The sequence below is a fragment of the Mirounga angustirostris genome, unplaced genomic scaffold (assembly GCF_029215605.1).
Source record: "Mirounga angustirostris isolate CCGP_5_RB_7025 unplaced genomic scaffold, mMirAng1.0.hap1 SCAF_13, whole genome shotgun sequence".
NCBI classification, from domain to species: Eukaryota; Metazoa; Chordata; class Mammalia; order Carnivora; family Phocidae; genus Mirounga; species Mirounga angustirostris.
This window is the reverse complement of record NW_026991721.1, coordinates 35,873,956-35,900,141: the sequence shown is the minus strand read 5'-3', so window position 1 is coordinate 35,900,141 and position 26,186 is coordinate 35,873,956. Positions and strand designations below refer to the sequence as shown.

The 26,186-nt window shown below is 38.7% G+C and overlaps 1 protein-coding gene across 2 annotated transcripts in view; it reads left to right on the top strand.

The window, feature by feature from the left end:
• NELL1 (neural EGFL like 1) overlaps positions 1 to 26,186 on the top strand; it is an 808,674-nt gene that overhangs the window by 747,111 nt on the left and 35,377 nt on the right. The window contains exon 16 of one of the 2 annotated variants that reach the window (XM_054512010.2): positions 18,672 to 18,812. The exons of the other annotated variant lie outside the window; for it this stretch is intronic. Coding sequence (XP_054367985.1) covers positions 18,672 to 18,812 — 141 coding nt within the window. The remainder of the gene's footprint in view (positions 1 to 18,671; positions 18,813 to 26,186) is intronic. 2 annotated transcript variants of the gene reach the window in all.

The window sequence follows — 26,186 nt, the reverse complement described above, 5'->3', positions numbered from 1 at the left end:
AAATAATTTAAAATTAAAAATCTTAAATAAAAATAAAATTTTAAGTAAAAATAAATTAAGGAGAAAATAATTTTCTTTGTTTCCAGTGTCTTTCATTCTTTTATGTACATTCATATTTTTATCTGTTACCATTTTCCTTCTGCCTGAAGAATTCCCTTTAACATTTTATGTAGTGCAAAAAGGCAGGTGATGATTTCTTTCAACTTTTATCAATTTGAAATATTTATTTTACCTCATTTTTGAAATTTATTTTTGCCAGGTATAGAATCCTAAGTTGACAGGCTTTTTTTTTTTTTCTTTTATTGCCTTAACACTGTTACTTCAGTTTTTTTCCCTGGCATTATTTTACCAAAGAAATCTGCTGACATTCTTATCTTTGTTGCTCTGCTCGTAACATGTCTTTTTTTCCTTGTTACTTTTGAGTTTTGTTTGTTTGTTTGTTTGTTTTACTTTATCACTGTTTAGGGGAAGTTTTTTTATGATGTGCCTTCATGTTTTTTTCTCCATTTCTCTTGCACTTGGGACTCATTGAGGTTCTTGGATCTGTTTCCTTATAGTTTTCAACAGATTTGGAGTATTTTGGCCAACATTTCCTCAGTTTTTTCACTGTTTTCCTGCTCCTTATTTAAGGATTCCAATTACACATGTAGTAGGCCACTTTTTTCCCCCCATAGCTCATTGATTACCTTTTATTGTTTTATTTTTCCTTTGTATTCATTTTGGGTAGTTTCTATTTGTATGTCTTGAAGTTCACTAATCTTTTCTTGTGTAACATCTCATCTGCCAAAAGCCCCATCCAGTTTATTTCTCACCTCATGCATTGTAGCTTTTAGCTCTAATAGCTTGATTTGGAGTTGTGTGTGTAATATATATATATATATGTATAATTGTATTTATATAAAATAATGTCTTATTTATAATATAGAGCATGTGTGTGCATACACGCACACACACACACTCTTTATCTTTCTGGTTAGTTTTTTAAACCTATACATACATTTTCTGTCCTTTAATTCTAACATCTGTGTGAGATTTTTGTTAGCATCAAATGATTTATTTTCCTCTTCATTTTGAGTTAGATTTTCCTGTTTCCATTCATGCCAATAATTTTTGATTGGATGCTAGTCAATGTTGATTTGACCTTATTGAATGCTGGATATTTTTATATTCCTATAAATATTCCTAAGCTTTTTTTCTTAGACACAGTTATGATACTTATACACAATTAGATTCTTTTGGATCTTGCTTTTAAGATTATTGTTGGGGCCAGAGCAGTGTTTAATATAGTACTAATTATTCTGCACTACTGAAGCAAGATCCTTTAATATACTCTATGTGGTATTATCCAATGAATTAGAATTTCCAGTCCAGCTTGTGGAAGCATGCACTTTTCTCTCCTTATGTGAGCACCAGGTACTATTTCTCTTATCCCTTCTGATTGTCTTTCTCCAGCTTTGGATATTTTCATCAATCTTATTTTCTGATCAGTACTCTACTAAATACTTGGATATGACACCCTGTAGAACCCCATCTTTGCTAAAATAAAAGTCTGTTCCGTTTTCAACACTGTATGCTTTTATTTCAGTCCTTGGACACACACATTTATAATTTTTTTTAAAGTTCTGTATACTAAATCCAACATCTGGGTAAAATTGGAGTTTGTTTCTATTATCTGCTTTTTCTCTTTGGCATGGGTCACATTTTCTTATTTCTTTAGGTGTATAATAATTTTTTCTTGTGTATTGGATGTTATGTTCCTTCTTAGTAGAGGTATAATTTTCCTCTGAACAGTGTTTATTTTCATTATAGAAGGCAGTTGAATTGGTTAGACTCAGACTCCAAATTCTGCTTCCTCTGTGATATCATTGGCTGAAATCTCCACTCAATTATTTCACCAGGAAATCTTTTGCTAACAATGAGTTAAGTCAGCTGTAGGCCTGAAGTGGTGCTTAGCCATGGGTGATGATAAAAGAGAAGCATTGTGTGAAGATGCTGTGAGAAGTTGACAGTCTGCAATCCAAAGGAGGGTTCTCACCAGTACTCAACCATACTGGCACCCTGATCTCAGGACTTCCAGCCCAGAACTCTGAGAAATAAATTTCTGTTGTTGATAAGCCAGAAAGAGAGAAAGAGAGGGAGGGAGAAGGAGAGGGAGGCTACTTCTTCCTTTAAAATTTGCAGACGCTATATGGTATAATGGTTAATAGTATGTATTTTTGTGCCAAATAGACATTGGTTTAAATTCCCACTCTGCTCTTTCCAGATGCTTTACTGTGAGCATATTATTTATGAATATAAAGCATTCATCAGAGTGCCTGAGACAGAAAATTATTAACAGAAGTTTAACCATTCTATTTGGTAGGGGGAGAGACTATAGCAAAAAACAGAATATTCTAAAATAGAATAGATGTAAGAGTTAAATAGGGAGGTAGAACTTTTAAACACTTAGGAATTCAGAGAAAAGAAAGTGGACTTCTTTGTCTAACTAATGTTTGCGCTTGGATTTTAATTTTAAGAAATGACTTGCAAGGCGGGAAGCATGAGATGAAATTGCGTATAGAATATGTAGATTCTAAGGCTACCAGGCCAGAATGTGCAAAGGTTTAGTACTGAAGAACTCTGAGAAATATAAGCAAATTGATAGGTAAAGTGTGGTCAGATTATTTATGCTTTGAATGCCTGGTGGGAGGCCTTTTCAGTAACGATCATTTGTAATTACTAGAGAAATGGGATATAATAAAATCACAGAATCATAGAAATTTCAGACTGGAAGTGAATATGATCTTGTTCAATTTTTTTTAAACCATCGATGTTCATAAGCAGTGAAACTTTAATAGATGTATGCTACAGAAATATATAGTTGCTCAATGATCCCTCAAGGTGAGTCTATCTGGAGATTCATCTGTTCTGCTTAAGAGAACCATCATGGAAACCTAGTGTTCTCTACAGTTCTGGTTGAAAAACATTGACCTGTTTAATCTTTGCTTATCATAAAAATAAAAGAATTAATGTATTGAGTTGGAAAGTGACTTACCTAAGCTCAAGTAGCTATTGAATGCCAGAATAGCTAGTGTTATTTTAATTATGTTTTGCTGAGTCATTAGTTTTGGGAACATTTACCTAATATTTCTGTAGACATTAGAGAGGATAGGGACTGAAAGACCCTCTAGGAGACACTGTAGTCATTCAGGCCTGAGAAAATAAGAAACTGGAGCATAGAGTTGGCAACAGATCTAGAGAGTGGATGCAAAGCAGATTTTTAAACCATGTCAAAGAAAGAATTTCCAGTGCACCTTCCTTCCTTTCCTCTGTCTTTCCCACATCCAGTAAGTATTCATTTTTGCACAAACTAAGTTCTAGGTCCAATTCTGTCTTCATATTACCCAATGGAGCTTACGTTCTTATGAGGGGAAGGAGATAGAAAACAAATAAGATATCTATGTCAAATACAAAGTAGTTAGGTGGCAGTAAATGAAAAGGAGAAAAACTAGCAAGAGAAAGGATAGGAAATATTTGAGCTGGGGTGAGTAAGCATGGTTGTCATTTTAGGGTGAGTAAGCATGTTTGTCATTTTAGATACAGTGGCCAGGGAGGGGCTTGCTGAGAAGATGGATATTTGAGTGAAGACTTGAAGGTTGAGAGATTAAGCAGTGGAGTTATCTGAGAGAACATTGTAGGCAGAAGGCACAGCATATATGAACAACGTGCAAAGGCAAGAGCATGCCTGGTCTGCCTGAGGAATAGCTGGGAAGTCAGTGTACCTGTCCTGGGTAAGCAAAAGGAGCAGTGTTTGATGAATTCAGAGAGATAAGAGTAGACAGATCATGTAACTTTATAAGCCATTATGAGAACTTTGACCATTTATTCATTGATTGTGAAGAATGAGAGCTAGGTAGGTGTGCTGGGGAGGAAAATGAGTTTGAAATATAGAAAGACACATGTGAAATGCTTTGGGAAGAGTGAGTTTGAAGAGAGACCTCTCAGGTTAGCTAATCAGCCGGTAATAGTAAATGTGTATTTGAACTTGTGTTAGAGGCCAGTTTAGAGATGTGGACCAGAGAGCCTCAGGACTAAAGAGAAAAGTTCGAGTGCAAATAGATTGGCTCTTTATGGAAGAATTTGGGAGTGACTTGTTTAGCCAAAAAAGAAGTACTTCAGAGATAAAATTGGAAGGTTTCAACCAGGAAGAGACTGAATCTCTTGTGCCAAGTCAGTAAAGAAGATTTAGGGCAGAGAGCCATATCACCAATGCCTTTGACAACATTACTAATAGCCGGCACCTTTAAGTTTAATGGACTAAAACTAGTTGGTAATTAGAATTTACAAAGAAGAAAGTGAGAATGATGTCACCATATATTTTGTATAGCAGTTACTTGACTTCCAGAGTTTTTTCATATCTTATTGGAGCTTTGTTTGTGACACACGGACAACATGCATTTTTTAACTAATAAAGAAACTGAAGTTGCTTAAAACTTACAGCAAGCATTCAGCTGGTTAGTAGCAGATGAAGGCCTAAGCCCAAAGCCCAGTTCTCCCGTCTTATGGGGTGTTAAACCTGGAAGAGCACTGAAATGTGCTATAACACAGTCCTTTCATTTTACATACAAGAATTGAGGCCTGGAGACTTGGACTGTCTCGGCATGGACACATAGCTCCTCTCTGACCAAATGGGGATTAGAAATTAGAGAATGTTAATTATTGCAGGTCTAACGAGTGCCTGCCTAGCTCTGTAGAGTAGCTTTACATTGATCTCATTCAATCCTTAAAGCAATAGTATGAGCTAGGTAAAACCATCTTCATTTAAGAACCAAGGAAACTAAAGCTGAAAAAAGATAAATAATTTGCTCAGAGTCCCACAACTAGGCATAACAGAGCCAAGATTCAAACTCAAGTGTATCAGACTACAAAGCTTTGTCTCAGTCCAACACAAAACTTCTCCCACATCTTTAGCTGTCTATGACTTGTGATTGGTGCTGAAGTGTTTTTCTTGTTTGCTTGTTTTTATTTTTAGAGATTGTGTCTTCATGACTTCTGACCTCTGCAGTCTTACCCTGTAATATGGAAAGGGGTCTATCAAAACAATTAGGAAATTTTGGCTGCAGCAATAAAGCAGCCTCAAACTGTGTGGTTCCTCAATAAGACAGAAACATATTTCTGCTCATATAAACAGTCCATGACAGTTTCAGGTCCGTGGAAGCGCTCCACTCTACATAGTCATACAGGCTCTACCATTTTTAAGATGTGGCTTTCAAGGTTTCCCTGTACAGTAGCCTCTAATGGGCAGAGGAAAATAGCATGGAGGTTCATATGAGACATTTTTGTGGGTTTATATTGAAATTACATATTTCTAGCTCTAGAGCTAGAACTCAGTCACATGGGCTCACTCATCTCAAAGGAGGTGTGCTCAGGATACACCCTTGGATGCCCAAGGAGAAGGGGAGTTGAAAGAGCTTTCATGTTTGTATCCCACGGTCTGTTTCACTAATTTATTTTTTTATTTTCCCTTAAACATTCTGATACATGCTATATGCTCAGTGCAATCCTGGAATTCACCAAATGTTAAATACTAATCAGCTTTGTGTTTACTATATTTTTGGTACTTTATGTTATTGATTCCACTTAAATTCATGTGACTTTTTTGGGGGAGAGAACCCGTGTTTTTATGTGGTGTATATTATAGACTCATAGATTCTATTCCTCAGTGTTTTACAATGTGACAATTATCACAAAATCCACATGAATATTTTTAAGGATCCAGAAATCACCTCTGTCCTAACTAGTTTCTTGATTATGATTACAAGTTAATATTAATTTTTTTCTGTTTTCATTTTCATTTTTTATTTTTTTCCAATTCTTATTTAAATTCTAGGTAACATATAGTGTAATATTGGTTTCAGGAGTAGAATTTAGTGATTCATTACTTACATATAACACCCAGTGCTCATCGTAGCAAGTGCCTTCCTTAATACCCATCATCCATTTAGCCCATCCCCCGCCCACCTCCCTCCATCAATCCTCAGTTTGTTCTCTGTCATTAAGAGTCTCTTATGGGGGGCGCCTGGGTGGCTCAGTTGGTTAAGCGATTGCCTTCGGCTCAGGTCATGATCCTGGAGTCCCGGGATCAAGTCCCGCATCGGGCTCCCTGCTCAGCAGGGAGTCTGCTTCTCCCTCTGACCCTCCCCCCTCTCATGCTCTCTCTCTCTCATTCTCTCTCTCAAATAAATAAATAAAATCTTTTAAAAAAAAAGACTCTCATGGTTTTCTTCACTCTCTCTTTTTTTCCCCTTTTGCATATGTTTATCTGTTTTGCTTCTTAAATTCCACATAAGTGAAATTATATGGTATTTGTCTTTCTTTGACATATTTTGCTTAGTGTAATACACTCTAACTCCATCCACTGTTTTCTGATTTTTTTAGCAGCATATAAGAGTTAAAAGTTAATATTCTGTACAACAGGAGAAATATAACAGATTTTGCTTATGAGTCTTTTGTTCATGAATCCTATAAAGTTTGATTTTATTTTCCCAATATCTACAGATGAGAAAACAAAGGTTTGGAAAAATCTATATCATATATTAGTGTGTTGGTGAGCAGGAATTTGAAGTCATGTTTGTCTCCAAAGTCCATGTTCTGTTAATCATGGTTACTTTTTTACATTCCAGTTTTCCCTGATAGACTGTAAGTGCCTGGAGCACAGGGACATTTTTTGTTTTTGTTTTTGTTTTTTATCTCTGTATCACACTGTGTGATACAGCATTTCCTATATGTGTGCTCAATAAACTTGTCAAGTGAATGAAAGTATCAAAGTTTTTCCCATGACTCAACCTCCTCACTCTACACATCCTTAGAAAAGATAAAATCCAGGGCACCTGGGCGGCTCAGTTGGTTAAGCATCTGACTCTTGATTTCAGCTTAGGTCATGATCTCAGGGTTGTGAGATCAAGATCCATGTCAGGCTCTGCACTGGGTGTGGAGCCTGCTTAAGATTCTCTCTCTCCCTCTCCCCGCTGCTCGTGCATGCTCTCTCTCTCTCTTTGTCTCTCTAAACAAAACAAAAACATAAAATCCAACTGCTTCTTGAGCCTCTACTTCAGTGTGAACTTTAATCCGTTAATATGATATATAACACTATATCCTTGAAAATAAGCTTTGAGATAAACCTTATTGATTTTATAAATTTTCAAATAACATATCTGAGACAGACGAGATCAGATAAAGGAAGAGATTCATTGAACTCGAGACAAGAATTTTGCAAGAATTCAAGGATTTGTTGCAAATGGTTTTTAATGGTAAATTCATTGTACACCCAAATAGGATTAAGTGTATTCCTTAGGACACATCCTATGGAAAACCATTTGGTGGTCATCTGGTTTTCATTGTGATAAAAAATTTCAAGGTACAGGTAGGATTGATCATTGACGGTAGGTAGAGCTATGTGTCTTCTTGTTGCCTATTCCACCTTAAAAATCTCTGAAAATTAGACAGGGAAACAAAGTATTAAATAGAAACTACATATTGTCTTTTCAAGGTAAATAACATATAAAGATTAAACTAACCCCATTTTATTTAGTTTTGTGAATTGATATTGTATCTTTGTGATTTGCAAACAGCAGGAAATCTTGCGGTACTTTGAATCTCTATTACAGCGCTTTTTCACACTGTTCCTTTCATTCAGTCCATTGTCATTTATTTTTGCATTCATTTTCACACACTTTTATTGGATACCTTCATATTACTTGATATTATCACTAGAAATATAAGTCTAAGATGATGTCTCTGTTCTTGGGGAAATTTGCATTTGAGTGATGGACATAAAAGGGGAATTACTGTGATAGAGCAAGACATGTGCTTAAATAGATGTGTACATATACACTGAGCCACTAGGGGAGGGAGGACCTGTGGGTCTGGAGGAGTTGGAGAAGGTGATATTGGCTAGGGTTTAAAGGATGCTTGTATATACCTCCTCCCCTTGATCATGAGCACTTGTATTTCAGGAATCCTATTACTTTTGCATCTGCCACAGCATAAATATCCTCTTTAGCATGTCAGCTAAACAAATATTAGAGAATTGAATAAATGCTATATATTTGTGTAAATCTTCCTTTCTTCGTTTGTCAACAAGATGATTTGATAGGGTAGTGACCAATACAAGTTCTAGCTAGTTCTGAACTTGGTTTTGCCCTTTGTAACCTGTGTGACCCAGGCTATAATGTGAGCTATTAGTAACAAACACTTGGCACTGAGGATACAGAAATAAATACTGTAGGTTCTGCTTTTAGGAACCCCCCATCATCTGTTGTTTGCTCTGCCACATCTTCAGATCTGTGCTGGATTAAACTGAGATTAAACAAAATTCTAGGACTTGAAGGTAAAATGATATATATTTTTTTGCTTGTTTCCTTTGGAATGAATAACACATTGTGTGATGCAGCCAGGCTTTTGGTTTGCAAAGTGGCCTCTGTACATGCAGGGCAAGGAGAGGCAGAAGAAGGAGGCAAACCACTGCAGATTAGTAGGTGGCAGGTATAATACACAAAGGAATTTAACGTACAAGGCTTGTCTTAGCAGCTGCAAGATGAGTAGATCTCCACACCCATCTGCCAGAATCTTAAAAGTTTATATAGAGGCCTTCACTGGGTTCAATCATGTATACTGTCCAGATGGTCTCAACAACACATTGCTTTCTCAAGGCTGTGTCCTTGAAAACAGCTTTCCCTGTGGGAACAGTGGGCAGAATGTATATTCCAAGGATAGGGGAGGGGCTGAGGAACCTCTGATTGCCTGGGTCCAGCTCTCTGGTCAGCCAGCAGTTATGTCCTCTCAATGACCTTCCCCGACACAGTCTCACAGTAATTCATGAGAATTCATTGAGAGAGTGTTGGATTCCATAGTGAACTTGCAGAGACCCTGTTACCAAGGCATCTGTCTTGTTTGTTTGCCTGTGGCAAATGCTGACTGGGAGAAACAAATCTCTGAGGACAAAGGCAGCCACGACCCATTTATAATTTTTAAAGTCCCCAAAATGTCACTGAAAAGCCTTTGTTTTCTGTATTTGTGTTTGTGATAGTTGCTTTTAATACTACTGTGACTACATAGAAGAAATGGCCAGTTTTATGAACACAATGAAAATGTGAGCACCTCTCAAGTATAGTCTGGTTACATATAAAATGAAAATTTTGGCTTCACTTGTAGACCTTACAGAACAAATGTGCAGCTTTGTTACCAGAAGCTGGTATGTGAGGAGTCCTAGTTATTCCCATTGAGTTGCCAGAATCTGCTATGGACAGTGCATCTCCCAGGCAAGGGATATCTCCACTTCTTTTCTCATTTTCATTGTAAGCCAGGGAGGGATTCCCTGGTATTTCTGGGGGCAGTTGTAGACATATAGCTATCTGGTTATCTTGCTCTCACAGTTCCCCATGCTACACAGATAACTTCTGTCCTGCTGAATCATAGAAGCCTTAAAGGTCTCTCTTATTATTATCATTTTAGGAATAAAAATATATGTGAATTGAAAAAATATTTGCACATGATTCACCACTCCTGCTCCTCCTAGAAATTGAACATTGAATTGAGGGCTGTAGGAATTATTTGAAAGATGTTCAGATAATTTATCCTCCAAACTGGTTTTGAGAAGGAAATGGGCAGCAGGTGTAAACACAGGACTTGTGATTATTTTGGTTATCTGAGAAGGTTTTGCTTGTGTATTTCCTGATTTCTCAAAATACTAACTGTGTTGGATGGTTGTTACCTGAATACTATCGGAAGTCTAGATATGACAGGATGTTTGGGGGTCATGACCACCTTTCTGGGGGCTTTAGAAATCAGTGTCTTAGAATTTGTTGCTGCTCCATTGCAGAGAGTTGTCTTTCAGCCTTACATGGAGAAGCTATCTTTGAAAATCAGTCTTCTCATTACACTTGTTTCTCTTGATGACCTGTATTTAAAAATACTGAACTGACTCCATAAGCTAGGGCCAGCCCTTTCTGTCTGTAAGACATAGCTTCAAGTTACCTCTCTATTTCAAATTTTGAAATTTTAAGTGACCCAAGGTGTGTCCCACAAAATCACATATCTGTAAAATTTCAAAAATTATAGCTGCTTAAAATTCATTTTCTGGGAATTTATAATACATGCACAAACAACCTGACTGCAGTAGCTGAAGGTGCCCCTGTGTCCTGTGGGCTTATTACATTTAGAAACCTAAGGGATGTGATTGGAGTCTGGGGAGATAGCTGAGTAAGAGGACCCTAAGCTCACCTTGTCCCATGGATACAACTAAATAACGCTCACATCAGCATAAATAACCCCAAAACTGACCCGAGGACTGGCAGAACAAACATAACAACGAAAGGTAGAGAATAGAGAATAGAAGAAGGTAGAAAGCATGGAGATACAGTTTGAGAACAAAATGGACCTTAGCTGTCTGTGGTCCAAACGGATCCTGGGTCTTTGAGAAGGATGAGAAACAGACTGTCACACCAGGGAACCCATATGGGGAAGACATTTGGCTTTGACAGTGAGAGGGGCTGAATTTTGTGAGTTCTTACAACAAGTGGGACTTAAAGCCTGGAATTTTAAAAATTAGGCTCCACTTTAGGATAACCCAGAAGGCTTTAGCAAGCCAAGTCTCCACCCTTAAAAAGACAGCACAACAAACAGCCAGCAGAGATATAACATAGAAGGAGCAATAGGGGCACACTGGAGAGAGAGTGATTTACTCATCTCAGAGCCTGTCCCAAAGAGGTAAGGATCACAGGGAGACCCCTCCAGGAACAAAGGATCTGGCACATGCTATTTCCTGCCCTTGCCCTTCAGCATAAACACAGGAGCACATGCAGGAACCAGGATGGCACCAACACTCACTACCCTACATGCTTACACCAAGACCTGCCCCCGACACTTGGGTGGATCTGCCCTTTCCACTAAAGCATTCCTCAGTCCCAGTACTGCAGCACCTGGAAGACCAGTGCAAACCTCACCAGCACCCCATCTCATGACCAGGATCTTTTGCAGGGCTTCATTTCTGGTGGCAGTGGTGGCAGGTTGCATTTCATAAGCAGACTTGTGTGTACCTTGTTAAAACGTGCCCCACCAAGCCAGGGACCAAACACTGCCCATTACAGGAAAAAAGAGCCTCCACGGACAACTGGACTGAAGGAAAAAAGAGGCCAGGACTACAGCAAGTCACACACAGCAGGCATAGGAGACTCCCATGAAGCACCAGATCCTGAGGGACAAGGTGCACTGCCTTGCAGGGCACTATAGGACCTCTTCTTCATAAGTCCATTACTTTCAAGAAAAGATGTAGCTGACTTTTCTAACACAGAGAAATAGATACAGAGTGATAGACAAAATGAGAAGACAGAGGAATATATCCCAAATAAAATAATAGGACCAAACCACAGCAAGAGACCTAAGTGAAACAGAGATAAGTAATAAGTAATATGCCTGATAGAGAATTTAAAGTAATGATCATAAAGATACTCTTGGACTTGAGAAAAGAGTGGAGGATGTCAGTGAGACATTTAACAAAGAGATAAAAAAAAGAACCAATCAGAGATGAAGAACAAAATAAATGAAATTTGATAGTACACTTGATGGAATAAATAGGCTAATGGAATCAGAAGAATGAATTAATGATCTGGAAGACAGAGTAATGGTAAGTAATCAAGCTGAGCAAATGAGAGGGAAAAAATTATGCAAACGGAGAATAGCCTTAGGGAACTCCGTGACTCCATTAAGTGAAATAACATTTGTACTATAAGGATCCCAGAAGAAGAAGAGAGAGAAAGGGGGGCAGAAAATTGAAGATTTAACTGAAAACTTCCCAAATCTGGGGAAGGAAACATATATCCATATCCAGGAGGCACAGAGATTCCCCCCCAAAAAATCAGCACAAAGAGGTCTCCAGCAAGACACATAGTAATTAAAATGACAAAAAGTAGTGATAAGGAGGGGCATCTGGGTGCCTCAGTCGGTTAAACATCTGCCTTCGGCTCAGGTCATGGTCCCAGGGTCCTGGGATCAAGCCCCTCATCGGGATCCCTGCTTGGCGGGAAGCCTGCTTCTCCCTCTCCCACTCCCCCCGCTTGTGTTCCCTCTCTCACTGTGTCTCTCTCTGTCAAATAAATAAATAAATCTTAAAAAAAAAAAAGTAGTGATAAGGAAAAAATTTTAAAAGCAGCAAGAGAAAAGAAAAGAGTTACATACAAGGGAAATCCCAGCTGATTTTTCAGGGAAACTTCATGGGGCCAAAAGGGAGTAGCATGATATATTCAAAGTGCTAAAAGGGAAAAATCTGCAGCCAAGAATACTCTGTCCAGCAAGGCTATCAATCAGAATAGAAGGAGAGAGAAAGAATTTCTGAGACAAAAACTAAAGAAAGACACCTGCAGATTGAAAGTTAAGGGATGGAGAAACATTTATCATACAAATGGATGGCAAAAGAAAGCAGGGGTAGCAATACTTATATCAGACAAAGTAGACTTTAAAATAAAAACTTTAACAAGTGACAAAGGACACTCTATCGTAATAGGGACAATCCAACAAGAAGATAAACAATTGTAAATATTTAAACATCCAACATGGGAACACCCAAATACATAAAGCAGCTAACAACAAATATAAAGGAAGTAATCAACAGTAACACGATAATAGTAGTGGACTTCAACACCCCACCAACATTGATGGACAGATTATTTAAACAGAAAACCAACAAGGAAACAGTAGCTTTGAATGACACACTGGAACAGTTGGATTTAACAGATATATTCAGAACATTCCATCCTAAAACAACAGAATGCACATTCTTTTAAAATGTACATGGAATATTCTCCAGAATAGGTCACATATAAGGTCACAAAACAAGTCTCAACAAATTCAAAAAGACCGAAGTCATACCATACATCTTCTCTGACCACACCATTATGAACCCAGAATTCAAGTATAAGAAAAAGTCTGGAAAGAGCACAACACTGAAACTAAACAACATGCTACTGAACAGTGAATGGGTCAACCAGGAAATAAAAGATGAAATGGAAACAAATGAAAATGAAAACCCAATGGTCCAGAATATTTGGGACACAGAAAAAGCATTCTGAGAGGGAAGTTTATAGCAATACCTCAGAAACAAGAAAAATCACAAATAAAAATTTAACTTTGTACATAAAGGAGCTAGGAAAAAAGAACAAACAGAACCTAAAACTAGCAGAAGAAAGGAAATAAAGATGAGCAGAAATAAATGAAAAAGAAACTAAAAAACAATAGAACAAATCAAAGAAACCAGGAGCTGGTTCTTTGAGAGGTTCAACAAAATTGATAAATCTCTAGCCAGACTCATCCAGAGAGAGAGAGAGAGAGGACCCAGATAAATAAAATTACAATGAAGAAGGAGAAATACCAACCCACCCCACAGATATATAAACAACTGTAAGAGAGTATTATGAAAAATTATATTCCAACAAATTGAACAACCTAGAAGAAATGTATAAATTCCTAGAAATGTATAACATAAACAGAAGCAGGAAGAAATAGAAAATTTGAACAGACCAAATACCAGCAATGAAATTGAATCAATAATCAAAAAATTGCCAGTAAACAAAAGTCCAGGACCAGATGGCTGAACAGGTGAATTCTACCAAACATTTAAAGAAGAGTTAATACCTATTCTTCTCAAATGATTCCAACAAATAGAAGAGGAAGGAAAGCTGCCAAATTCATTCTATGAGGCCAATATCACCCTGATACGAAAACCAGATAAAGTCACAACAAAATAAGAGATGCAAAAATTCTCAACAAAATACTAGCAAACCAAATCCAACAAAACACTAAAAAGAAATCGTTCACCATGATCAAGTGAGATTTATTCCTGGGATGCAAGGGTGGTTCAACATTTGCAAATCAATCAGTGTGATACATCACATCAATAAGAGGATAACCGCATGATCATTTCAATAGATGCAAAAAAAAAAGTTTGACAAAGTACAACATCCATGATAAAAACCCTCAACAAAGTATGTTTAGAGGGAACATACCTCAACATAATAAAGACCTTATATGAAAAACCTACAGCAAACATTATATTCAATGGGACAAATTGAGAGCCTTTCCCCTAAGGTAAGGATCAAGACAAGGATGTCCACTATCACCACTTTTATTCAGTATAGTACTAGAAATCCCAGTGACAGCAATTAGACAACAAAAAGAAATAAAATGCCTCCACATCAGTAAGGAAGAAGTAAAACTTTAATTGTTGATGATATGATCCATATATGGAAAACCCGAAAGACTTCATGACAAAACTGCTAAAACTAATAAATGAATTCACTAAAGTTGCAGCATACAAAAATTAGTGTACACAAATCTGTTGTATTTCTATATACTAATAATTGAACAGCAGAAAGTGAAATGAGAAAAACAATCTCATTTACAGTTGCACCAAAAATAATAAATTATCTAGGAATAAACTTGTCCAATGAGGTTTAAGACTCTACTCTGAAAACTATAAAACACTGATGAAAGACAGTGAAGATGACACAAACAAATGGAAAGGTATTTCATGCTCATGGATTAGAAGAACAAATATTGTTAAAAATATCTGTACTACCCGAAGTAATCTATAGATTTAAAGTAATACCAAAATACCTATAGCATTTTTCACAGAACTGGAACAATCCTAACATTTGTATGGAACCACAAAAAAACCATAAATAGCCAAAGCAATGTTTAAAGAAAAAGCGGTGCCTGGGTGGCATAGTCAGTTAAGCATCTGACTCTTGATTTCAGCTCAGGTCATGATCTCAGGGTCATGAGATCGAGCCCCATGCTGGACTCCACACTTAGTGCAGAGAGTCTGCTTGAATTTCTCTCTCCCTCTCCCTCTGCTTCTCCCTTCCATGCACTCTCTCTCTAAAATAAATGTCTTTTAGGGCGCCTGGGTGGCTCAGTTGGTTAAGCGACTGCCTTCGGCTCAGGTCATGATCCTAGAGTCCCTGGATCGAGTCCCGCATCAGGCTCCCTGCTCAGCAGGGAGTCTGCTTCTCCCTCTGACCCTCCCCCGTCTCATGTGCTCTCTCTCATTCTCTCTCTCTCAAATAAATAAATAAAATCTTTATAAAAAATAAAATAAAATAAATGTCTTTTTAAAAAAAAAGAAAAAAACTGGAGCTATCACAATTTCAGACTTCAAGTTATATTACAAACCTGAAGTATTCAAAACAGTATGGTACTGGCATAAAAACAGACACAAAGATCAATGGAACAGAATAGAAAACCCAGAAATAAACCCATAATTTTATGGTCAATTAATTTTCAACAAAGGAGGAAAGAATATACAATGGGAAAATCTCTTCAACAAATGTTGCTGGGAAAACAGGACAGCTACATGGAAAAGAATGAACCTGGACAACTTTCTCACACCATACACAAATATAAACTCAAAATGGATTAAGGACCTAAATGTGAAACTTGAAGCTATAAAAATCCTAGAAATGAGCAGAGGCAGTAATGTCTCTGACATTGGCCATAGCAACACTTTTCTAGATATGTCTCCTGAGACAAGGGAATTAAAAACACAAATAAACTATTGTGACTACTTCAAAATAAAAGTTTCTGCACAGTGAAGGAAACAATCAACAAAACTAAAAGGCAACCTATGCAATGGGAGAAGATATTTGCAAATAACATGTCCAATAAAGGGTTAGTATCTAATATATATAAAGAAATGATACAGGGGCACTTGGGAGGCTCAGTCAGTTAAGCATCTGCCTTCAGCTCAGGTCATGATCCCAGGGTCCTGGAATCGAGTTCCGCATCAGGCTCCCTGCTCAGTGGGGAGTCTGCTTCTCCCTCTCCCTCTGCTGCTCCCCTTGCTTGTGTTTTCACTCACTCTCTGTCAAATAAATAAAATCTTAAAAAAAAACCTGATACAACTCAACACTCAAAAACCAAATAATCCAATTAAAAAATAGGCAGAAGACATGAACAGACATTTCTCCAAAGAAGACATACCAATGACAAATGAAAGACAAACTCATGATGAGATGCTCACATCACTCATCATCAGGGAAGTGCAAATCAAAACCACAATGAAATATCACCTCACACCTGTCAGAGTGGCTAAAATCAACAACACAAGAAACAAGTGTTGGCAAGGATGTGGAGACAAAGGAATCCTAATGCACTGTTTTTGGGAATGCAAACTGGTGCAGCCACTGTGCAAAACACTATGGAAATTCCTCAAAAAATTAAAAAGAGAACTACCTTCTGGGTTAAATAGGTGATAGGGATTAAATAGTATACTTATCCTGATGAGCACTGAGTCATGTATAGAATTGTTGAATCACTCTACTGTACACATGAAACTAATAATGTTGTATGCTAACTATACTGGAATTAAAATTAAAAACTTAAATAAAAACTAAGGGATGCTATGTGTCAAAGAATTATATGTGCTGAATGATAATAAGTCATAAAGGAAGAAACCACAATGAGATACTACCTTACACCAGTTAGAATGTCTAAAATTAATAAGACAGGGAGCAACAAATGTTGGTGAGGATGTGGAGAAAGGGCAACCCTCTTACACCGTTGGTGGGAATGCAAGCTGGTACAGCCACTCTGGAAAACAGTATGGATGTTCCTCAAGACATTAAAAATAGAGCTACTCTACGACCCAGCAATTGCACTACTAGGTATTTACCCCAAAGATACAGACATAATGAAAAGAAGGGCACATGCACCCCAATGTTCATAGCAGCAATGTCCACAATAGCCAAACTGAGCCACTCAGCCAAGCTGAGATATCCTTCAACAGATGAACGGATAAAGAAGATGTGGTTCATAATACAATGGAATATTACTCAGCCATCGGAAAGGATGAATACCTACCACTTGCATTGACATGGATGGAACTGGAGGGTATTATGCTAAGTGAAATAAGTCAATCAGTGAAAGACAATTATCATATGGTTTCACTCATATGTGGAATATAAGGAATAGCACAGAGGACCATAGGGGAAGGGAAGGAAAACTGAATGGCAAGAAATCAGAGAGGGAGACAAACCATGAGAGACTCCAGACTCTGGGAAACAAACTGAGGGTTACAGAAGGGAGGGGGGTTGGGGGAAGAGGTATCTGGGTAATGGGTATTAAGGAGGACAGATGAGCACTGGTTGTTATATGCAACTAATGAATTGTTGAGCACTACATCAAAAACTAATGATGTACTATATGTTGGCTAATTGAACATAATAAAAAAATTAAAAATAAAGGAAGAAGGTGGCAGTTGGCAGAAAAGAAAAGAAAGGAAAAAAAAGAAAAAAAGAAAAGAAAAAAGCTGGACTTGCCCAGTATAAAGAGCTACAATTGTTCTCTCCTTACTTGGCTGGAATGCCACAAGATGAGACTGACAGGTTGCAAACTACATTCCCAGCCCTGTGCACACCTTAGGACATGTCAAGGTAATAGCACAACTGGGAGCTGATTGCCCCTGAGCCAGTGCCTACAGCAGGGCACTGCTGAAGAAGACTCCAAAATGTGTTTTATTCATTATGTGTTATATCCCAATATTAATTAGATTTCTATTTGTAGAAGACTGGCATAGTTCAGATATTTCCAGGAGACCTAGTAAAAGATTTCTAGCCAACAATGGCTATATTCCAAGAAACAATTGCATGGAGAGATCTATAAGAATGAGCTGACCCTGGCATAACAATTGATAGCTTGTCTTTCTGCAGTGGTGTAACTCCTTCAGCTCAGAGGCAAGCCTTTGGGCTAGAGAATCTGTGCGTGATCTAAGCATTTGCTTATGTTAAAAAAAGTCAGATCCTAGAGCAAACAAAGCCCAGAATATGACCTTTCATCAGGAATGACTGAAGAGCGTATTAAGGAGGGCACATGTTGTGATGAGGACTGGGTGTTTTACGCAACTAATGAATCATTGAACATTGCATCAAAAACTAATGATGTACTACATGTTGGCTAATTGAACATAATTAAAAAAAAAGGAATGACTAAAGAATGAGGATCTCTGAATGACTAATCATAAATCAAGTCCTTAAGCTTAAAAAGAATTAGAACAGTAGTTCCCCACCTATGCTCCCCCAAACAGTCTTACAGGACTAGTCCATCCTTCAGCCAAATAAATTTGGGAAACAGCGTATTATTATTCTCCTCCCTAAGTTTTGCAGGGGGTATGAATATGATAAGTCTCTTTGATAGGGCAGTATAAAAAAATCAGTTCAACACTATTTGAGCCAGAGTTTCTTGAGCTTATTCGTTCATAGATGTTTTCAAAGAACAGCAAATAATATCTGGAATTACTTTTTTGGAAACAATGAATCCGAGAAAAGCCATATGTACTCAATACCAAAAGTGTGCCAAACATCCTCAATTTCCTTTTCGGTTATGCAGAAGCCAACACAACATTTGTAGTTAGGATGTCTTCATGACCATCAGCTCTCATTTATTATTCAGTATATGAGAACACATCCCTAGCTTTCCATTTGTTTGAATTCTGGAAAAAATGGGATTTGGTTCTTCCTGTAACTTTCATTTTTGGTGACTAATCACTTTGATCTGTTGACATGAACATGTTTTAGGTGTTTACTGAAAGGTTAGTGTCAAAAGAAATTAATGTCCTGGTGGGCTTGTGTTTTTCTCTGAGGCAGATATTGATGAATGCACAGAGGGAATCATTGAGTGCCACAACCATTCCCGCTGCGTTAACCTGCCAGGGTGGTACCACTGTGAGTGCAGAAGCGGTTTCCATGACGATGGGACCTTTTCACTATCCGGGGAGTCCTGTGTTGGTAAGCAGCTTTTAGCCATGCCCTCCATCCTTCTGGCCCTTTGCAGGAGGGGCAGCCTGCTTTGGCACTCTCTTCAGCTCCCAGTGTTAAAATATGACGCTTACTGGTTAAACTCATCAGTTTTCAAATTTCCTCCCTCAACAATTCAAGGAGTAGGCCAGGGATTATGCAGTGTGGGGCTTTAGGATTTTTATATGGAAACTGGGGCAGTCAAGAGTTTCAAAGCCTGGGTCTGTGTGCCATGGCTTTTAGTTCTTTTGAAGCAAAACCATGGTGGCTTGCTGAAATTTTTAACAGTTTGAGAAACAGAAATGGGAGAAGAAGAAATACTGGTGGAATGAGAAAGTTGAGGTTAAATCCCAGCTCTTGTACTGAAAAAGGCACTGCCCCTCTCTGAATCTTTGTCGGTGAAAGGGTAAAAATGGAATAATAATATATATGTGTTGCTAGGATTAAATGGGATGCCACACATTTAAAGATTGTAAGCTTTCCATTGTTGCACAAACGTAATACAGCTGCATTAACCTTATTGTTATTACCACCACCATCCTTACTTACAAAATCTCTTTAATCACTGTTATGCTTGAGGTTCTGTTAAATGCTGAACAGAGGAAGCTAGCAGATGGAGGTTTTTTGTTTTTTTTTACCTTCAAGACCCTACAACTTTCATGATATGCAAACAGCTGATCAAACCTGTCATTGTTTCCATGAGAACCTTGGGAGTCCATTTACATCATGTCCTGTGAATTCAACTAAATTCTTCATGTGGATTTGGAGAGACCTACAGGGCAAGCCTTCTGACCTTGGGTTCAGACTGCTGAATTAGAAAATGGGAATGTGATTTTGAAAATTTATTTGTTTATTTTTTTTTAAAGATTTTTTAAAATTTATTTATTTAACAGAGATATAGAGAGAGCATAAGTAGGCAGAGCGGCAGACAGAGGGAGAGGGAGAAGCAGGCTCTCCACTGAGCAGGGAGCCCGATGCGGGGCTCGATCCCAGGACCCTGGGAGCATCACCCGAGCCGAAGGCAGTCGTTTAACCGACTGAGCCACCCAGGCGCCCCATTTTGAAAATTTATTGTCTCTGCTCATTGCATATATATTTTTTTGAAGGTTCCTACTGAGATCCACCTAGTGTTTTTCCAACTTCTCCTCTGAGGTTGTTTTAAAGTAAAGATGAATTAGTGAACAATGGGCACACAGCATGAACTGTCCACCACTCCTGTTGAGAGGCATGCAGTATAGTTGTTAAAAGCATGGATCCCGGAGCCAAACTCCCTGCTGTCAAATTCTAGCTCTTTGATTTCTAAATAGGTTCCCGGTGGCAAGATCTTATCTAGTCCATACCTGGGTATCTCATTGGTAAAATGGAAGTGTTGCTGTTTAGGTTATGAGTGTTGTGAGAATTAATTGTATTGACACCTGTTAATGTTCAGTAAATGTTAGTTACCATTATCTTCAGTGTTCCTGCATATTCAGCATTCTGCCCTAGGCTCTATGTTTCTTTTATTCTTTTGTTTGTTTAATTTATTTTAGAGAGAGAGTGTGTGTGTGAGCTGGGGGTAGGGGTTGTGGGGGGTGGAAGGTGGTGCAGAGGGAGAGAATCTCAAGCAGACTGAGTTCAGAGCCCGACTTGGGGCTGGATCTCATGTCCCTGAGATCAGGACCTGAGTGGAAACCAAGAGCCGGATGCTTAACTGACTGAGCCACTCAGGTGCCTTGTCACCTTAGGGACAGATTTATAGTTATCCTGGGTCTTCAGATACTTCCTGTACATATGGCCAAGAAGTTCCATATGTGTGCAACTCAGTGTAAATATATGTTATGTGAATAGGAATAGATAGAATGGCAATTGTGACTGAGGAATGGAGAAAGAATATTGGCCTTGTGTGGTATTACACTGTGGCACTAAAAATAAAAATCTCATTTTTAAACACAATATTTGATCTCATTTAATGGGTGACTCAACATTTTGTTGCACGAAGAACCCTAGAGATTACCTAGTTAAAACCAATTTTACAACTGCCTGGAGCTGCCATGCTCTTGCACTCTTAGATGTTTTTGCCTATGCTGTCCTCTCTGGCTGGAATGGAACAGAACTCTGAATCAAAGATAACCCTATCTTTTCCTTGATCATCTTGATTCCCATGGGAATTTCAGTTCTTTTTTCCTAATTTCAGCTTGTGTTCCACCAGGCCCCCATGAAGCATTTTTCGATGTTTTCATAGGAGTCATCACTCCTGTCCTCTGCTAGCTTTAGTTTTCTCCTGATGTATATTTCTCTGGCTTATACCATAGAAACTTGTCCAAGTAGAATGTGGGTGTGAAATGGACTTGATTCTTCTATCTCTCCAGTAAGACCCTCTGGTAATTGGTGTTCAGTCAATGAGAAAAATGCAACCAATTCATGTGCCCAATAAAGAAATTCAGTCTCAGAAACGGTGACACCTTGTTCCCAGCCACATAGTTGGTTTGATGCAAGTTGAGACTCAAGCCTAAGTCAAGGGTCACTCTACATCCCAGATACCCAGTGCAGTTCCAGTTTATGCCTGTTGTTCTTGTCACTCCCATAAATGTCCCTGTTAAGATGACAGATGTCATGGTCACCTCACCTGCAGATTTTTCTCTGCCATGCTGAGTGGTCTGCCTGGGGGATCAGATCTCCTGCCCTCCCTGCAGAAGCACTTTTCTTCTTCCACGAACTGATCCCTGGTCTGCACAGGAAAACTACAGCAAATTGGATTCCTTGGCAAGGCAATAAAGTTGTTTTTATTAGTGACATTTTTAATTAGGGTAATTGTGAGTCTGAATGCCCCTTCATTTCCACACTTTTGGAAATATCTTTGTGAATGGGTCTTAATAAGAATAGAAATCTGGCCATTCTTCAGTTTTTCTTTGGTAGTTGAGAGTACTCTTAGTTCAGAATATTTCATGGTGCAGCAGATACATATGTCAAATCATGTCATTTTCTTATTACAACCTTCTAATGCCTTCCCATTGAATGTAAAATAAAATTCTAACTTTTTCATGTGGCCTTAGGCTTTAGGTGATATTACGTCTACCTACTTCTTAGACTTCACTCCTACAGATGTTAGCCTTTTTAATTTTTCATGCCTTGAACATATAGTGAACTCCCCCCATTTCAGAGCTTTTACCTTTGCTATTCTGTCTGGAACACCAATGACTGTCTTGTTACAATGGCTGTCTTCTTTATATCATTCTCAGCCCAAATGCCATTCTCTGACCATTTTATCTGAAGTAGTCCTTTTCCGGTGACTTCGTTCTATCACTCTCTTTTATAACTTTCATAGCATTTTAAAATTCTCAATTTACTGGATGTATCCATGTATGTAATTGTCTCCAGCCACAAGGGTACAAATTGAGGACAGAGACCTTGTTTATGTTTTGCCATGGTACCTCCAGCCCCTTGAGCACTGTGGGCACAAGTGGGGCATTTAATGCATGTATGTCAAATGTTTGAAGGACTAGATAATCAAAATCATATCAGCTCAGATTTATTTTCTGTTCGGTTTGACATAACTAGTTGTGTGCATGATGATTATAACATAAGATGTTAAATACCACAAAATCACGTGAGTTTTTCTTTCAGAAAAAAAAAAAAAAATTACTGAGAACAGTCACCACACCAGCACTGTGTTAAGTTTTCTGGGAATATGGATATGAATCAAGTAAGGTCTCTGTTCTTGAGGGATTTGTGACCTGGAATATTCTGAATCATAAAAATGCACCTTCACGGCACTGAAAATTATCACATCAGAATGAGCCCTAAATAACATCATCACTGATGCTTACATATAAAGAAATGACATCTAAAAGAATTTTAAAACCTTTTAAAAGGTGTTTTAGCAACATGTACTCAGCTATGCTTTTTCCCAGAATAATAGTGGGAATGGCATATGTCAGAATCCAAAATGTGGCTGTTGAGGACAACTGCATGCCACTCTATGCCAGTTTTTGTTAGATAGGAATAATAACACCTGCTCTGTTGACTTCATCAGTTACTGTAAACATCGGATGTTATTGATGTCCTAAAAGCCAGCACACAAGCAAGATTCACTATTTCATGAGAAAAGTGTTTAAGACTTGCCTCTCGCTCCTAAAGAAGATCGTATTATTGAAAATGACTAGTATTGGGTAGAGGCAGACAGAATCAGCATTACTGAGAGATTTAATAGATTGTCTTTCTGTCTGCCTCTTCCTCAAATGCTTGTGTATTTTCATAATTCCAGGAGAGATGTGCACACAAAAATTTTCCAACGGGTATTTGCAGACAGGATGACAGTGATTACCTCCAGTTGTTACCGTAAGGTGCAGGGCACTCTGTGTTTGGATGTGGTAGTTTGAGTCGGTGATTCTCAGTTGTAACATACAAGTTTTGAGCAGTTGCTTTTTTATCTAGACATAGTTATCTAGGTCATCTAGAAATGAGAACAAATATATAATTAACCATGGCATATGTCAAGAGCAGAAGTTTACATATTTTGGAAAGGAGATTCAAACTCCCTCTACCTCCCTCTGTCTCCGTGATCTTGTTCCTGGAAATGAGACTTTATTTTCCTCTGCTTCCTCTTGTACTGTGCATGGATCCACAAGCCTGCTCAAATCCTTCCTCCACTCTTCCCAAGCCCTTGGACTCTCTTTCCTCTACTTCTTTACTTGTATGCTTTTCCCTGACCATCCCTCTGTCCCCATTTCCAGTTGTCAAAATCCTGATGAAGTATTGCTTCCTAAACAAGTGATTCTTTTTTTTTTTTTTTTTAAGATTTTATTTATTTAGTTGAGAGCGAGCAGGAGCGCACACAAGTGAGCTGGAGAGGCAGAGGAGGAGGGAGAAACAGACACTCTGCTGAGCAGGGAACCCGACAGAGGGGTGGATCCCAGGATCCTGGGATCATGACCTGAGTCAAAGGCAGACGTTTAACTGACTAAGCCACGCAGGCACCCCAAAACCAGTGATTCTCAAACCTGTTTCACAGTAGATTCACCTAAGTAGCTTTTTAAAAATCCTTATGATGGGCCAACGCACCCTAGAGATTCTGACTCATTTGACCTCCTTTGGGACTTAGAAGTCATTGGTTTTTTTTCTTTTTAAAAAAAAGTCTCCAAATGATTAGAAAGAATATTGAATCATCATAGAAAACCACTGTCATAGATTTTCTCCAATAATAATTAATCATAATAATAATAACCTCCTTTTTATGCATCCCCATAGCCATTTATTTACATCTCTCTCATGGAACTTGCCAAATCAGGCTTGTCTTCTTCATCAGTCTTTTATAGCCTGCGGTACTGTTGAGGTGTTTTGATTTCCTTTTTAGATTTGTATTGAATTAAATTGTATTGGTCAAACACTTGTTGTTATTGAACAGAATTTTCAAATCCCAGAAAAACCCATGTTGCCCGATAGAGGCACCCTAAAGGATGACATACAGCTGTTCTTATGAAGCATGGCCCCTCGGCCTCTATTACTGCTGCCTCCACAGGACCTGGTTGTGTGAGGCAGGTCCCCAGACCCTGGAGTGTGCTCTCTGATCACTAGAAATAACCCAACAAAGATTTACTTGTCCCAACAGCTGCTGCAACTGTCATCAACTTGCAAAGCAACATAAAACAGCCAAAAAAGGTTCAGTTGGAATCTCTTGGGAAGATTTCACTTTTAACTGGTTGATAGGTCAGAACAGATTGAAATGGTCTAAGAATGGTGTGGGTTCTATCACTGCCCAGTGTCTGGTTCTCCTAGGAGTGGAGATAAAAAGGGCTAGGACCTGGAGATGCTCCTGAAGGGGTAGGAGTTACGAAGGCTTAAGCAGGTGACAGCATGATACCGGAAGGGGGCGGGGGTGCGCAGGTTTCAAGTGTATGTAGGCCTGGAATCGGATCCCAGCTCGGCCACTTTCTAGCTGAGCGGCATTTGGCCAGATATTTAACTTCTCTAAGCCTTAGTTCCCTTAGCATACAATGATTAAATAATACTTGCTGGTGGAATTTTTTGTAACATAAGTGTTCTCATATGCAAATATCCTGGCAAGTTGTAGATAATAATAGTCAACATTTAACCTCACTTCACCTCAAATCCCTCACCTGTCAAAGGAAGACAGCAACAGTAATACTAATAAGAGCTAACATTTATTGAGAGCTTACTTGGTGCCAGACACCAGTCTAAGCAATTTACAGAAGTGCCATCCTCCTAAATTGCTGTGGAGTAATTGTGAGGATTAAATAAGCTAACATGGGGAAAAAGCATTCAGCACTTGAGTTTTAAGTGCTCAGTAGCTGATAGCCGTTATCGTGAACCCAACACCCACACTGTGTGCCACATTCTGGGTGGGGGAGTTTCAGGCATCACCTAATTCTGTTCTCACGACTGCCACGGGAGGAAAGGCCTCTCTCACTGTGACCATGGCAAAGACAAGGAAAATAAGGTCCCAGGATGAAGATAACTTGTCCCAGATTCCACAGCTGAGAAATGGCACGCAGAGAATGTAATGCGGGTTTGATCCCAACCAAAAGCTTCTGCTTTTAATATGTTAGCACTGCAATGCTTTCTGGCGAGAAGGAGGCCAGCTATGAGCCCATGGTTGAAGGAGGTGTTTTAAGCAGGGTGGCTGGAAGTCAAGGAGACACGGCAAAGAGAGAATGAGTGAGACCCAGATGGACAGTTGTTATATTCCATCTGAATCAAGAGCACTGGCGAATTATTTTATCCAGTGGACTCACAGTCTGTGTCTTGGTGTTTGAGACAGAGACATACACCCCAGTCTTGGGACACTTGGTGGATTTTCTCTCTTTGCACATAATAAAGAACCCACCACCCACCCCCATACAGAAAGTATTTTCAGTTAAGCAGCCCCTCACCCTTCCTTGATAATATTTGGTGAGGTTTCATTGACTTCAAAATTGTTATTTGTTGCTAAAGGACTTCAGAAACTTCAGATTTGGTTTTCAGCCAGGAAATAGATTCTCTGTTATTAGAGAGTCTTCCCAAAGGCAGATGCCACCTGGCCATGGAGCTGTTTAAATTGCTTTATGCTTTGGGGCGCCTGGGTGGCTCAGTTGGTTGACTGCCTTCGGCTCAGGTCATGATCCCAGGGTCCTGGGATCGAGCCCCGCATCGGGCTCCCTGCTCTGCGGGAAGCCTGCTTCTCCCTCTCCCACTCCCCCTGCTTGTGTTCCCTCTCTCGCTGTGTCTCTCTCTGTCAAATAAATAAATAAAATCTTTGAAAAAAAATTGCTTTATGCTTCTAACTAGAAACAGTATGAAGTATATTGGAGTGTGGTTTGGGGACTCAGAGGACCTCAGCTGCATGGCACACAACTGACACATGTCACTAAAAGGGCTCAGATGGACAGA